This window comes from Drosophila virilis, chromosome 3 (genome assembly GCF_030788295.1).
Source record: "Drosophila virilis strain 15010-1051.87 chromosome 3, Dvir_AGI_RSII-ME, whole genome shotgun sequence".
NCBI lineage: Eukaryota > Metazoa > Arthropoda > Insecta > Diptera > Drosophilidae > Drosophila > Drosophila virilis.
In genome coordinates this window covers 9,799,491-9,816,593 of record NC_091545.1, presented here as the reverse complement: position 1 = coordinate 9,816,593, position 17,103 = coordinate 9,799,491, and the positions used below count along the sequence as shown (strand labels likewise).

General features: G+C 36.2%; 1 protein-coding gene across 20 annotated transcripts in view; it reads left to right on the top strand.

Moving 5' to 3' along the window:
* shep (alan shepard) overlaps positions 1-17,103 on the top strand; it is a 189,771-nt gene that overhangs the window by 162,935 nt on the left and 9,733 nt on the right. For 14 of the 20 annotated variants that reach the window (XM_070208208.1, XM_070208218.1, XM_070208216.1 and 11 more), the window contains 3 exons: positions 9,829-10,082; positions 11,924-11,982; positions 13,325-13,449. In XM_070208208.1, the coding sequence (XP_070064309.1) occupies positions 9,829-10,082; positions 11,924-11,982; positions 13,325-13,449 (438 nt within the window). Of the gene's footprint in view, positions 1-9,828; positions 10,083-11,923; positions 11,983-13,324; positions 13,450-17,103 lie in introns of those variants that run through there. The other 6 variants (XM_070208221.1, XM_032435325.2, XM_070208212.1 and 3 more) reach the window with 3 other exon arrangements.

Below are 17,103 nucleotides of genomic sequence, written 5' to 3'. Positions count from 1 at the left end.
CGATGTTAAATATCACGCGCCATATATTATCATCATATAAATATATCTGTATTTATGTTCGTATATTTTTGCCATATGCCTCACTTCCAGCTCACACACACACACACACACACACACACAATCACAAGCAACTACCCCCAGCACCAATACATACATCATCATTGTGTGGGTCAGAGCGTAACGAAAAGTTATATATATATATACATATATATATATTGCAAATCGTGTATATGGCGAATCGTGTTTTGTGCGCCAGTCGTTTATTGCTTTTTGGGATGAGTTCTATGGGCGTGGAGGTGGGGCAATTATAACAAATTAGATGGATAGATTACCTTTTGACTGGCATCGCGTAGTTTGCACTTTAACTTAAAGACCAGCGGCGAATAACAATTGCACTTATATTGTCTGTAATTAGGAATGGATATTGTGGAGCTTTTAATTAGCGTAGTTAAACAAAGATTGATTTGCCATATTGTGTTTTCGAGAAACGCGATTCCTTCGTGAGCTGCAAAGGGGATATATATTTCCGATTCTAATAGCTTTTGCTCATGTGTTTGCGTCAGAGAATGCCTTTGCAATTGATGTGTTTAGTTAGAATAACTTGAAAAACAAGGTCTGTTTTCCTTCGAAAGTTTCCATTGAAGTCAATTGATGGATTCTTTTTGTATATATAATAAGGCATATTTGAGCGGAGCAAACTAAATATATCTCTTTCAAATGCTTTAACTAAACTTATATCTTAACATTATTCAATTATTTGGATTTTATCGATTGACACACCTTGCCTTTTTAAATAAACTGTAAACTGTTTTAATTCAGTTTGCCGTTTTGATTGAAGTTGAAATCGAATTATCATATTGCTTGCGTTTGTTATACCTTGATTAATTATAACATCGTTACCTTTGCTCTTTTAAAAACTAATATGTATTAGTTTCTCCAACTTCTTGCCCACCACCCACACTCACACACACACGCTCGCTCGCTCGCTCGCTCGTACATTTTGCTAATTGGCTGCCAATCATTCGCTTAACCTTTTATGGGGCGAACAGCATCAGCAAAGACTTGTTAATTGGACAGGCTCAATTATGGCGGCGATCAGAGACAGGGATTTATACCGTTACCCTATAGCCTAAGGTATCTAATAAGAAGACACTCTGCCCCCTCTTTGCCCCTCTCTGCAGTGCTACCACCTTTTTAGCTAATTAATCCGACTCATCCACTGGGTATTAAGCAGATGGAAGAAGCTTGAAAAAATATAAAAAAGAATAGAAAGAAAATGCAAATGCCAGCAGAAGTCGCAGTCGCAGTCGGCCTTTGACCTTTAACGGTAAGCGACTCGTACCGTTAGTTGCTAACTCGACAATTCCAGTTAACAGCTGCCCCCCTCCCACACACCCCTTGCCTGCCCGCCTGCTGCAATTGAGGGCAGGACTTTGTCCCGGTTACAACTCGAGGCAGGACATTGTCAGCTCGTCCGGAGGCTCTCAACAGAATTTTCTATTAATATTCCATTTCCTGCTAAAAGCTTCAATTAAAATCTTATTTACGTGCATTTGCCTGCCATTTGTTGTCGTTGCTTCCAGCGTTTGCTTCTGCTTCCTCTTCTTCAATATACACTCTCATATACATTTAATATAATCAAAGAATTTTTTATTGCCAGCACAAGAGAAACATGCGTAACAGCTGCTCTCGTAGTTTATGGCAGGTGTGAGGGGCTGGCATTTGTTAGTTGGGATCTGTCCCATTTTGTGTCCACTCTTGACCCAATTGAACGTTTTAAAAGTTTCAACTAATCGTACTAAAATGTTTTTAGTGTTTCAATTAACTATGAATGGCCCTCGCAGTCGCTTCTACTCTCACTCGATGCTTATCGTGGTTGTGGCTATCTTTACAAATCACTGATAAAAAGTGTTTAGCAATGAAAAATAGCGCAATTTCAGTAGCTAAACGTTTAAGCGTTACGTTCACGATAACCGTACACAGTTATATTTAACAATTTCATGGCTTTTAATATCATTTATTTATGGTTCATTTGCAGTGAAGCTACACAAATAGCTCCCCTGAGAACCGGTGTCAGTCAACCTGGCTGTGTCCTGCCCCCCTTTCCATCCTTGAGGGCTGGCAAATGAAAGTCCCCCCTTTGGGTTCAATATCTGTTCGTTTTGCCCATTTTCTTTGTGCATTCTTGACTCATCGTTCATTTATCTGAGTGTTTTTCTCTGCGGTTCTTTCTCTTCCCCTCACTGTCTCGCTTTGTCTCTCTCTGTTTAGTCTCTGCCAGTCAAGTTGAGCCAGTCGCCCACTCAATTGAGTTATCGTCTTTAATTCAATAAAAATTATTGCATTTATTGTTGCGACAGACGCCAAGTGGCTCCTACCCTAACCCGCCCCCTCCCCCTTCCCCTTTCTATACTCCTGCTCTTGCCCCGTTTTTGTATTTATACATCCCACATATTCGCGTATCACGACAAGTTCAAGTACTTTGAACAGCAGCCGCTGCTTCCGTTCGTATCTGTAAAATGTATCTGTATCTGCATTTGGCATGAAATTTCAACTGCTGTCGCTTTTACATCTTTTAAATGCTCGCCAAGGGTTACTCCGCTCCTCCCACCCATCATCATCATCGTCGTCTTTAACCAGTCGCAGACATTGCTTTTCTATCTGACAGATTCTTTCGCCGTCTGTGCTGCGTTTATTCAACTTGCGGGAGGGCAAGTCTGGCATGTGGTTTCCTACAAATGCGACCAACAATGGGGCTTTTATGATTGTGACATTCTTTAAGATTATTATGATGATAATTTAGTTGAAAGAGTTCCCCCACTTTAAGCATATGAAAACTGCGAGTGCATTGTGTTAAGCTTAAGCACTTAAGGAATGTAAAGATTATTTCAGAGCTGGCAAAAAAAAAAACTCTGAATCATAAAATTTTAAAATAAGAAGAAATCAACAGAAACCCCGTTCGAAAGCAAACAGAACCCTAAGCCCAAAACCTAATCAGCTGCGAAAACCTTTTTCTCTTGATTGAATATATGCGCTTTTAGCTTTTTATTTATGCCAAGTTTTCCTGTATTTCCTCTTTTTTCTTCTCTTTGTGATTTGGCACAAAAATGTTGTATGTGCGGCTCATAAATTATGCAAATTTTTGTTGTTGTTGGCCCAAAGGGCGTGGCAGGGTTATGGGCAAGTGTCAGAGATTAGTAGGCAGCTCACACTTTTAGACCCTATTTTTTTTGCGGCTTAATTGAAAATTCTGCCTTTGGCATTGCTATTGTTATTTATATTTGCATATAAATATTATTATTACTTTTGCTTTGTTTATGCGCATTTATTATTTCAACGCAAAAATAAACAACAACGAACAACAAATTTAATAATAAAGAAAGCAAAAGTATTTGTGTCAGGGGAATAAAACAAACTTGCATATTTTGCACAAAATGAAAAATGTACAGTAAAAAATATGAACAAAAGCTGAAAATGTTAAATTATGCAGAAATAATATAGTAAATAAATTTGTTTAAGTTTAACCTGTAACTAACAAAGGGCCAACATAAAATCACTGCCGAGGCTACAAAAATAAACAACAAACAATTTATACAAAATTAATTGCACTCAAAAGAATTTATGCACTAGCCAAAAGTAATTTTAATAATATTTATGCGCCATTTAAAATAGCTGCGTTTGCTTTTATAGCATTTTTTCCGCACAATTGCGCTATAAATAGCCAAAATGTGTACGTTGTCTGTATAAATATTTGGAATTTGGCACAATTAAAACTAAAAATAAAAAGTAATACTTTTTGTTCTCACAAAAAGCGCCGAAAAATATGTTCTTTAAAGTGAAAGCAGCGCGTGGAATGTTTAAAAATGTATACAATTTATTAAGTTAACTGCTTATAAATATAATTTAAGAATTCTTTTTACGACAATTAATTGACGCATTTACTAATATTTGTTTCTTTTTTATTGTATCTTTGCAGGTAAGCTTTATAATTAAATACGTATGTTGGTTAGATAATTGAGTTTATGAAAAAAACTCATGTATTGTAAGTATTTGCCTTGCAGCAAAATGCTGCTTGGAAAGTCCACAGTCCAGAAGCTTCATTTAAAAGGCATTTGAATAGTTTTTTTTTTTTTGTGTTCCCAGAAAAGCACTCGCAATTCCATTGAACCCAAAACGATAAGCAATCAGATTTGCAGAGCCCCCAAAAAAAGATAAAATGCTTATCAATCATTGTGCGAATTGCCAAAAGTATAAAAATAAAACATGCCAGAAACGCCCCGATGTTTAAATACTCTGTGCATATCACATAAAAAAATATGAATATGTGCATCATATAATAATTAAAAAGGGTACATTTTGTCTGGCATTATTTGAACCTTCTCAAAACTTAGTCACAGATGAAAGTTCATCGAGTTCTGTTTGTGCACATTCCTTCTATATGTAATTCATATAAAATACCCTTTCGAGAGTAATAAAGATAAATACCACAAGTGCCAGAAGAACAACCAATTCAAGGTCAAGTGCAATGAACTCTTCTTTGTTCGGGCTAAAAATATATAGTAGCTATATCTGTAGAATATCATTTTGTGTTATTTGTTTTTGTTTATGAAATAAGTGAAAACTGCAAGAAGCGCGTCTCGCCTTGAACTCTGCCATTTTGGGTTCATTTGGATAATGCATCGGAACAGCCCTAATGAGGTTGACCCTTAAGGAATTACAACAAGAAATGGCATTTAATTTATATATATATATATAGAGAGAGAGGGAAAGTTGTAGCCTAAATTTTGGATGTATGCACTTTTTAAGTAACGTTTTTATTATTAATGAGAGCTTACGCTTACGGTTTTACTTTTATCGATTGCTGACACGCCAGATTCGAGAGTTGAAATCATTTTATGCGGATTATGTTGAGCAGAATTTGAAAAATTACAGCGCCTGTGCCCGCTGCATGCCCCCCGGTTCATTTGCCACCTGCCGCGTCATGGGCTGATAATCCGAAATTCGCGTTTCACGGCAGGCATTTGAATTATTTGCCAGGCGAAGTTCCTTTGCCTCCCCCCACATACAGGCACACGGCCCGCGCTTTGCACATGACTTGCGTCAATTATGCGTTTCGCCAATGGCAAATTCTGGTATTGCTGAGGCAGGACTAGCCCGAGCCGGGGTCTGGAGGGCTCGTTCCTGACTCTGTATCTCTCAGCTCTGACTGCCAGGGTTTCCTTCCTGCATGGCCCATCTATCAGCTGCCGTACCAGATACCAGTTTCTACCCTTCACATACGCATTTAATTTATAGAAGTCACGTGAGCGGAATTTTTTATGCACACACAGAGCGACGCCCACACCCCCAACCACAGTGCTGCCCCCCCCCTCCCTTTCATATCTCAACCTCAAGAATCGCAATCAGTCGAAAAGACGAAGCGTGCCGGATTTAGCTGACTGCTTCTTGATTTGATGACTTTGGCAGTCACCAAGAGATTTGCCTAGTCCCAAAAGTCAACAGCAACCAAGTCTTAACAATTGCCAAACCATGTTTAAATATATATTTGCCAAAGCTGTATCTGTGTATCTTTAAGACACAGCTCGGCAACGGGTTGACAGCGAGACAAATAATAACTGTCGCTAATCGTGATTGAGTGGATTTATGGTTATGGTATATATATTTTTGGCACAAGTGCAATGCGACTGCCCCTTTGATTTATTAGCAAAGACATCAAGAGAGCGAGAGACAGAATGAAAGAGCTTCTTTAGAGAAAGAGCTGAGAGGAGGGCGGGCAGGAGTAGGGAAGACATCAACGGGCGCTGCTTAAATGAATTATATGGCGCTCATGTCGGCGACATCATAAATCACAAATAAGTCCATTTGTATATGCTCTGTGTGGTGTTATGCTCTGTATTTGATGTTTTGGGTTGCTTACTTGAGGCACTTTTGGCACGTGACTCGAGACGGGTTTCATTTCTGCCAAAGACTGACCACGCAAAAAAAAAAAGGGGGAGAAAAAAAGGGGCACTTGTTTTAATCTTAATGGAATGGTAGCAACATTTGACTTGTGCATGCTGCATTAAAGATTGATGCCAGGTGGCTAGAAATTAAGCTAAACTAAATGTAAATCCATAGTAAAATAAGTATAGGAAACGAAACTAAATAAAAATGCGTTATGTTTATATCCAATAATATAAATAACGCCAGTGAGAATACTTTTATCATAATCAAAGAAAGTTAAACTAAGGAAATTTAAAGCTTGGTGTTAGTAAACGAGATTATTGTTGCTGAAAAGCGTTAGTGTTAGGAAATACCAATAAGAATATTATTGGATTGTAAAATTTACGGTAAAATGTAGGTCTCTAATGGAAACTGGTATGAAAAATAATGCATTTAATTTATATATAAAATATAAACATCAATAGCAAATATTTGAAGAATTAGTTAAAAAAGTCTTAGTGTTAGTAAACGAATATAATATTTTCAAGGATTATTTATGCTGCGAATCACCAGTATTGGTAAATGTAAAGCTTTCATTTGAAATAGCTACCAAAGCGAAGTATCTTGTAAAATATGATTACCCTAAAATATGTTCAGAATACCAGTGCGTTTCCAGTGTTAACAAACGTTGCTAAACCTACTTTTACCAGACTTTAGTCATCATTTAAGGTAAAACAAAAGTAACCAATAACAAGCACTCATATGTGACTCGTTAAACATGTTTAGCAACTGACTTTACCTTTAGTAGAGCAAAAAGTCTCTTAGCCTGTTTGCACTTGCGTGATTGACATCCGTTTGCCATATCATCAGAATTATCATTATTGCCATTATTAACGTGATTATTAACATTGTTATTTGGATGGAGGCAATCAAAATGTTTAAGCTCATAACATCAAATTGTAGTTTTATCATCATTGCTGGCTTTTGTCTCTGTCCCCCACTCTTCGTCTCCGTCTCTCTCCACCTTTCTAATACTCAAAAGTCATCAAATGAAAGCCACATAAATAATAGCGAAAGGTTAATGATAACAGAAACTTTATAAATTAAAACAAATACGAGCTTAAACAAGAAGCAGAAATGGAGAAGTAGGAGTGTAATAAACTGTGAAAAATTAACTTAAAGTCTGCACACGTGTTCGCCACGCACCACGGGCAACGCAAGAGCGGAAGAGGGGGGCGGAGAATGAGCCGCGTTAGGAAGGCAAAGATAGTTAACAAAACAGCTTACAAAAAAAGAGAGTAGAGTTTGATGCGGTGTTGTTGTTATTTCTTTATTGTTGTTTTTGCTGCTGCGGCGTGAAATATTTTGCAAATGACGCAATTTTGCAAATAGCGAAAAAGAAATGAAGAAACTTTTTGTATTTTTTTAAACGGCAGCCAACACGACGCTCGCCCATTTTTGGAATGACACACATAGGCAAACATGTATATGGTATGGTGTGTGTATGTACGTGTGTGGGTGTCTGTACGTTTGTGTGTGTTTAGTTTATGCCATTCGCGCTTGTTGCTGTGCGCTTTAAATAATGCGAACGATATAATTTCATTATCAGACGGCAGAAAAAACAGCGTTCAGTTCATTGGCATACGGGGCGTATGAATGTGTCAGGCCACACGCACACTCATACATACATTTGTTTGTATACATACATACATGCAAATAGTCATCATGCTTGAGCCCCAGCATATACGATTTTTCAGTTGAATTTATTATTTAATTACGAGACAGCGAGAACATGGCAAACGACAAGTCCCGAAAATTGTTTTATACACAATTGAGAGAAGTTTGTGAGCCCGGGCTCTTCTAGTGTTCACATAAACTGTGGATGTGTGTGTGTGTGTGTTGGGTATATGTATTACAAGTACTTACGCTGGCAGAAAAGATAACAAAACTGTGCAAAAGAAATGAACTCGCACTTGAACTCGTCTCGTCTCCAGTTCTTTGCATCTTTCTCCCTCTCTCTCTCACATACAACTCTGCCCTGTCTTGTGCTTCTTGTATCAAATATTTTATCAGCATTCACAATATTTGCTCTGTTACATTCGCGCTTCAATGCCCCTCATCACATGCTGGGAGAAATTGTCAAAAAAGAAGTAAAATAAATAAAACAGGAAATTATGTGAAGCGTGTAGGCGTTGCCTTCTTACCATATATATAACCCCCTTGGCAGCCCCTCGCTGCTACGCCCCTTTTGTACTTTATTGAAAAAGTAAATTTCAGTTGTTCGCTATCTCAGCATCAGCAATTACAACAACTCGACTGTCAATCAAACTTTTCACACATGCTTAAAAGCTAAGCAAGACTATACAGCTGATATACTTTTGAAGCCTCCTTCTTTTTATGCTTAGCTGCGAATCGCTCCTCTATGCAATTTTCATTAATTTAAGAAGAACTTTTCTTCCTATCTTTGGCTAGCTAACTTTTACTGTGTTAGTCTTCTAGCTTCTTCTGGCACGTCTTTCACTAACTAGATACTTTCTGTTCCGAATAGGGTTTCTATGCGCTTCTCATAAAGTCAAGTCTTAAATTCTTTGACGGTTTGCTTAAGGAGAACGAGAGAGAGAGATACTCAAACACAATTTGGGATTTCTCCTGAGAATTAATGCATACTCATATATGCGAAATTTCCCCGTATCGCTATGGGCGTTGCCATGCTACACTCTATAGTAAATGAGAAAAACCTTGTAGTACAACATATTTAAAATTGTTGATACGATTAAAAATTTGTAACCGCATAAAATATAAATATTTAAAAAAAAACAGCATGATATTAATTTAATTTAAATAATTTGCGGTTGGTTCTTAAAATATTAAATATATTAAATTGTTACCCCCCACCCTCCCCCTTGTTTTTTTGTGTTGCGGTTTTTAATTGTAACGCTTATCGCTGCGGCCGCAGTTGCAACAGCTGCGAACCGAATTGAATTCCACAAAATGTGGCAGCTAACATGACACTAGACACGACAAGATAAGGTTCGTGTTGCAATCGCAAATGGAAGCACAAAATCGATAACAAAAACAATTAGAAAATTGCAATCGCTTTAAGGAAGGGGCGTGGCAGGCGGCACTTATTTGCACTTCATTTTTGTTAAGCATATATTTTTTAATCCTCTACTGCTGCAGATTTTTTGTTGTTCTTTTTGCTAATATAATATAGTTAGCCTTTTGTTTTTGGCAAATTTCCAAACAATAAAAAACTACAAAATATAAGTGTATCAAGTGCCAGTTGTGTGTGTGTGTATGTGACTGTGTGCTATGTTGCATACAAATTTTATGGATTTTCAACGCTTGCCTTGCAATGCTGCCAAATATCCTGCAGCGCTGTGCTATATTCAAACACACACACACACACACGCTCTCAGAAGCGTTTGCACTATTTTGTGGCATTTTAAGTGAAAAACGCCATCAACACAGCTTTGGTCCACATGCCTTTCGCTGTATATCCTTCAGTGTATCCTTTGCCAACTATACCTCGACTACCCACACATGCATATGCACATCCATATGGCATATGCTTTGTGCATTGTGTATATATATGTGCGTGTTTATGTGTGTATGGCATTGAGTTGAGCTCTCAGCCATTCAATAACTTCGTATGCCTGATTGGAATTTCAATAAAAATACTTTATCACATGCACACACACGCGTACACACATACAAATGCTGACAGAGAGACACAAAGCTGTGGAACACACATTGAAAATATCGCTTAATATAATCGGGAAAGCATTGAATATTTGCGTGTGCATATTGTGGACAGTTTGTTGTCAATCTAACAACAATGCGCTCCATTTCTCTCGCTCGCTCTCACTTATACTTTATTCTATTATCTCTTTCTTTGAACTCCAGTACGGCCAGCGTGTTCCGACTGCAGCCTCACCGAGCAACACGAACTCGAGCAGCTCATCGAACACGGGCTCCCAGAGCGGCACACTGAGCACCAGTCTGAGCAACACGACAAACACAAACACCACAATGGGTCCCAACGGCACGGCACAGAATCAAAATCAACAGGGCGGCGAGCAGTTGTCAAAGACAAATCTCTATATACGCGGACTGCAGCAAGGCACAACCGATAAGGATCTGATCAATATGTGTGCACAGTGAGTATCATCTATTCAAATACAACTATATATATATATATAAAGATATGGGTCCTTAAAATGTTATAATACATAGACAAAAGATAGCCATGAGAAACTCTGCATAGTCCGCGCATTAGCTTAAAGAAGTCTTAAATTTTGTTATATAGCATTTAAAATAAAGTTTAAATTGGGATTTCAATTAAATTAAACGAACATTAATTCAATATTTATTTCATTAACTAATTGATGTGCCTTCGCAGTAAATCAAATAACAATCCTTTGTAGGCATATCTGCTATTCTGCTTAAATATTAATAATTCCAGCCCGGCATGGAATTCAATGGTTAAACGTACAATTCAGTTGCGTTTGCATGAAAAATGTGTACATTTAAATAGAATTGCGGCTTATCGATTGGCATTTAAATTGTTCGATGTATATCTATTGGAACTAGCCCGTTCAAATGTTTTGGGGTGGTGCGAAGCCTTTAGCCTTATGGCCAATGTATCAAAATTTGTTGCAAGCATGACCCAAAGCTAAAATTCAATTTGTGCCCCACTCCCGCTCTGCTAATGAGCAGCTAAGCCTCAGCTCATTCCGCTTCGTTGAATTTCTACAAAGGCCACATACAACTCAATACACCAGCGCCGCCCCAAGCACTCGCCCGCTATCAGTTCAGGGCGCAGGCACAGGGGGAGGCAAGCAACCCCCAACAAATATATATATTTGTATGCCCCGTTCTACTTCGCAGGAAACGGGTTTTAGCAAAACTAAACAAAATCCACTAATTAGAGCGCACGCTTCATCAATGGTCACGAAAAAATATATATAAAAACAAATACTAAAACTTCAACTACAACCATTTGGTAATCATTATGGCTTATATATTACGCATACGCAACGTTGCGCACTTTATTTAGGCGGAGCAACAAAATATGCATAAAAATATATATAGAGAGAGATGCCAGGCACATAAAAAAAATAATGAAAAAAGCCACGGGGAAGGCGGCGCTAAGTCAAGTCCTACGGGGCAGCTAGAGAGCTTACACGAGTCCAGTCTTAACTGAAAGGGGCCGCTCGCTGCCTAATAAGTCAAGTAATTAAATTGAAGGTTAATTTGCTGCTGTTCTTTTTTTAGCGTAGCAAGGCTTTGGGTTGGGGCAGGATTGTGCGCCTAAGCCCACCCTTTATTATGTTTTTTTTTTTCTTTCGACTGCTGCTGCTGCTGCAGCTGCTTGACTGCGAGGCAATCAAAATAAGCGGCTTATTCGCTGGGCAAGCTCTAATGTTATTATAACTACATATAAGCGCTTATTCGTATAACTAAAGATGTGGGCGTACGGGCTGTGTGTGTGTGTGTGTGTGTGTCCTATCGATGTCTGTAACTATGCTGATATCGATTTAATTTGCCTGACAGGACTCGTCTGGTCCAAGCACAAATAAGCAATTTTCAGCGCCACGAATATAATTCGTTGCCTACTTTTCAGCGCGCGGCATAAATATTGCATTTTAATGACTATTTAATTGCCGCCCACATATACATATATATTGTATCCTAGAAACCAAAATTATTATTATTATATCTTTTTGTCGTGACGTTTAGACAAAACCCACATCAAAAACAAAAGAGCTAACAGAACAAGCCAGTTAAAGCCTTACACGCACATCGCTTATGACAATCAAACAGCAGGACAGAAATGAAATATAATTTTATATAAACAACTGTTAACTCTGACACACACATGCACGCCACGGACATGCAAAAGCCGTTAAGTTTATTTTTACGTCTAATTTACACATGTTTTTTGCGCTCACTAATTCACTGTTTTACCTTTTCTACGCTCTATTTCTCTCCCTTACAGATACGGAACAATAATATCAACCAAGGCTATTTTAGATAAAACAACAAACAAATGTAAAGGTATTTTTTTCTTCACCATTCTCATCATTATTTTATTTATGTGTGTTTTTCGTATATGTATTATTAGTATGTGTTATGTAATCAAAAACAAACAAAAAAAAGAAGAGAATACAAATACAACAAAATTAATATTAATCAATTATTTCTGACAAAGTTTTCTTTTCTCTATTTTATGTATTTTTTGTACTTTTATAAGTTTTCAAATATGCGCAGTACTCAAAGGGCACAAAAATCTGATTTAAATAATAATAATAACCAAATCTGACAAAGAACTAACTATAAAGTTGAAGAAATATTTACAAATTATTATTAAATATTTTTTAAGTTTCTGTTAAAAAAACCCTTGAGTACTCGGCATATTTAATTTGTCTATAGTTTTCTCAAGTATTTTGCTTAAGTCTTATTGCTCGATCTCGTTATTTGTGTCTGGTATTTTGATGTATTTTTTTTTATTATTATTATTTTTATTGATAAAGGACAAAATTATCGATTGGCAGCTAAGAAATTATCGATCTTTTGTTGTATGTTTAAACTTCTTTGGCTTTCATTTGATTAGTTCTTGATTTTTGAGTTTATAATTTCGTATATTTCTCATTTCGCAATCGAATCATTCATGCATTCACCTATCTACTACTGCACTCTAATCCCAAATATATTAACTATAACTACTATTATTATTACTGCTAATGATAATTATATTGATAATACCCGCTCTTATAAATATATATATAAAATGTGCCACAAATAACGAGCTGTACAAATTGTGTGTGTGTGTATTATGTGAAAGGCTTTGTCTATTTTGCAATTTGGTTTATTTCTGTACCCCTTTTTTGATATGCATACAATTATTATTATAGTATATAATATAATTTATTTATTTACGTAACACTTCCCGTTGCTCTCTTTAAGTTACAGCAAAATGATGTGCCAAGAAATAATTAATTTATTTTTACCGTTTTCTCTCTCTTCCCACCTTTCTCTGTCAATCTCTCTCTTATCTATTTCGAAATTCTTTTCGAATATATTTTGTTTTTGTTTTTGATTGTTTTTCATTCTTAAAACTTATTTTGCACGTGCAAAAATTGTTGAATTTAAAAAAAAAATCAATTTTCTAAAATGTGTGCAAACAAAAATCAAATAATATTTAAACTATTTAAACAATTATATATATATTTATATATGTATTTCAACATGCAATTAAAAAAATTCCACCTCCGCCCCCCTGTAAAACAAAAAACACTCACGCAACAAAACGAACAAAAACCGAAACCAAAACCAAAACTAAAACCAAAAACGAAACGAAAAACAAAAACAAAACAAAAACAAAATATGTTTCTTACAGGTTACGGCTTCGTCGACTTCGAGCAGCCAGCCTACGCTGAGGGCGCCGTCAAGGGACTGCAGGCGAAGGGCGTGCAAGCTCAGATGGCCAAAGTGGGTATCTGGGTGCTTCATAGGCCGGCCATTGTACGTTTGTTTGCATGCAAGTAATACTCACCCCTCACACCGCAAACTATCCTATCCCGATCCAACCCACCCAACACCAGCCAGCCCCTAGACCGGGACACCATTCCCCTAATCCGTATCTAACCCTAAACTAAAACCCATTAAACAATATCCAACTAACCCAACATTATTATTCGTTTACACTGTGCTTCAAATTGCTTTTGTTTTTAAGTTTATTTAAGAATATGATTTTATTATAAGAATTTTTTTTTATATATATATTTTATATTGACTTTTTTATTGCAAACTCTTCAAAAGGATTTGCAAAACGGCAACAGGCAACTTTTGCACCTGATTTTCAAATGGAAAGTTATCCTAACGCAGTCTGCAAATGCGTTTCTCGTCGAGTTCTTATTTAAATTTGGAATTTTATATGTTCGAACTTTCGATTCGACTTTACACTAGACTGCAGTCATTTTCAAATATATATGTATATGTAAAATTCCTTTGCAAACAAACCCAAACGAGGACTCGAGAATAATTTCACACATCTCTCAGAGCTCGGAGCTGCCCACGCGCATCCTGTAAAGGTCAATATGCCCACGCCGGAGCTTAAGTTATTCGCCAGAGCTGCGAACTCAGTTTGGGATTTTTCCTTTTTTCTTTTATCCTTTGTCTGCCTGCTGCGACCCCCTTTGCATTTCCATTTCACAAAGTTTGCACATTTGTGCTGTCAGTTTGCCAAAGAGTCGGTTGAATCCGTTCGGAATTGCTTGCAAATTTATATTGATTCGCGATGCTGAGTGAAGTTTCTGCAACTCCCACACAAAATGTGTGCGGCCAAAATAAATTGCCAAATTATTTTTATAAATCTCGCAACTCTTATTTTCGTTTATTTTTGAATTCAGTCAAAACCTACCCCAAAAACCTGTGCCCGCCCACGCCCCCCAAACCTTAGCCAAAACCCTAGTTTGTAGTGTTGTTAAACTATATAAACGACTCTTGTATATCGTATATCGTACTATATACTATAAACCCCATTATATACTACTTAGTCCCACCCCACATACACGAATTATATTCTAGTACATATTTATAGCCAACTTTAGTAATCATCTATGAATCATTTTTAGCGTAGCTTAAACATGTTTATTAATTCATAATTGAGAATTTGGATATATCAAAAGCAGCCACACAAGAAATTATTTAAATTATTTTCAATATCCTCGTAGATATATTTCCTCATCGAGCTCATCGAGTCTAGCTGCGAAAGTGTTCAATTAAATACGTATTTAAAATGCGTTTCAATTTAGTGTACATTTAATAATAATTGAAGCCAAATGCATTTATTAATGTCATTCATTAATTTCGATTTGGTTGTATTATTGCTCCCCCCTCTTGCTCTCTCTCTCTCACTAGTATTTATTATTCAAAAAACGTTATTACGCCAATTTATAATCCTTCTTTTTAATCTTCCTTTAGCAGAAAAACAAATAAAAAGAAAGAAAGAAAAATTAATGCAAATTTAATAACAATTTAGCGGATTTGTTGGTAAATTAATTGCATTGAAAGCGATTTTTAATTTTCAAACAAATTTCATTTCAATAGTGGCCAGGTATTCATTTAGTGTAATATAAATAGATCTATAGGTAGTAGTTACGTATCGCTTAGTTGAAAGTACAAACATCTCGTTAACCCAGTTCATCGAGGTATTAACTTAGCACAGATACAAAGATGAAAACTTCGGCGTGCCGTAGTTTTTATAGCCTTGCGGATATGCCAATTATTGTCAAGCTAGCTAATATAGCAGGCCGATCCGATGCATTATAAAAGAAATGCACGCAGCTTAAGTTCACAGAATGTTTTCTAAATCTGAGAACTCGACAGACCTTAAGTTTGATTTTTCCTATTCTTAAAGCAACTGCAAGGTTATACGAATAGAAAACTGCGCCCAAACAATATAATCATATTATATCAAAGATTTAAAATAGTTTTTAATTTAATGTTTTAGTATTTCTGACATATATTCACATATTAAAGTATTTTATTAATATAGTATTAACGAGTAAACATATTAAAAAGAATTTTGCAGCAATTATGTATAGACTATAAAAACAAGAGCGCTGTGTCCGACTAGGGGATACCCTAAACCTTACACGAATACCAAATGCAGCTCACTGTAAGGGGTATAAAGTTAAAGATACTCTGTCTGTTAAAGGATCTGAGATAGAACCAATCAAGTATACGCACGGACGGACGGATAGAAAGGCGGATGTGCCTAGATCGATTCGGCTATTGGACTTGTGGGTTCGAAGAGGTTTTCTTCTGAATGTTATATATATTTGCACAAAACCAATATACCCTTTTTACTCATTCTTTAATAGGTTCAGGGTATAAAAATATATATATATTATAAGTTTCGGAGTTCAATTCAACCGAATTGTGGGTAAGGTTTGTTTCAACAATGATTTCCAGCCCTGAATACGATACAGTTAAAGTTTTCCAAATGTCTGCCTAATAGAGGGTAAATAGGCATAGTCTGTTTTATGGTAGAATATTCCCAGAAGAGGGCTGTCTGCCTAAAGGGAGAGTCGCTATAAAAGCATAAAACTGGTTACTTGCTATATTTATGTTCTTAACCGTTTTCTGCGTATTCGTTCAGTATTAACTTACAAATACATAAAATAGTTACACCCTAGTTACATATCATTTATAATTTTGAATTTAAGTAGTAAGTCAATAATTGCGTAACTAACCCAACTTGGTCCACATACACAATCCACATAGACTGTCAGAGTCAGTAGCTGAATAGAGGAAATCAAATTATAATGTTATATACTTCGATCCGTAACACATATCGTAACAATTGATTAGCTGGTATAAAGATAAAAATGGAAAAATCGATAGCTATGTAAACACGTAAACAAATCAAACCAAATAGCTTTATAACCAACTATAGCTCTAGATAGTTGATAAATCGATGCCATTTAGGAGCTCATTAAATAATTATATATTTTTCTTTGTACAAACAGTCAGTGTGAAGTCTAACGTAACGTAACGTAACGTAAAGTAACGTAAACGAAATTTAATACATTAGCTACAAATATTACTTAGAATTGATGCTCATTTAATTTCTAACTCTCTTTCTCTTTATATATATGTATAAACTTTTTATACTCTGCATAACATGTATCTCTCAAAAACTGTATAAACTGTAATCGTATATTTGAAGTTATAGCCAGCCATATAATCAACCTACCAAGTTTGTTGTTTGAGTACGCAAAATGCTACAAACCTGCGCCGGCCAAAAACTAACTAAGCTCTATAAAAGAAAAAAAGAAATATATATACTACAAAAACAAAACCAAATCTAAACTCTAAGTATAATAAAAAAAAAAACTCACCTTAAAACTAAGACATACATAAGTGCTCAGGTATTTAACTTAATTAAGTGCATAACTAGGCAATTCTGCATACATACAAACATACATTCCATACATGCGCATACATCTCACACTAACTGTACCAATACAGTCTGTATATATCTGACTATATCTTAGGTCTGTTGGCGGAAAAACTCGCTAGTTTTGTGTTTTAGGTATATTTTAATTAAGCAATGTTTTAGGTCTTTGGCATTACATGAACAACATACAACATTCGACAAAGCATTAAGTC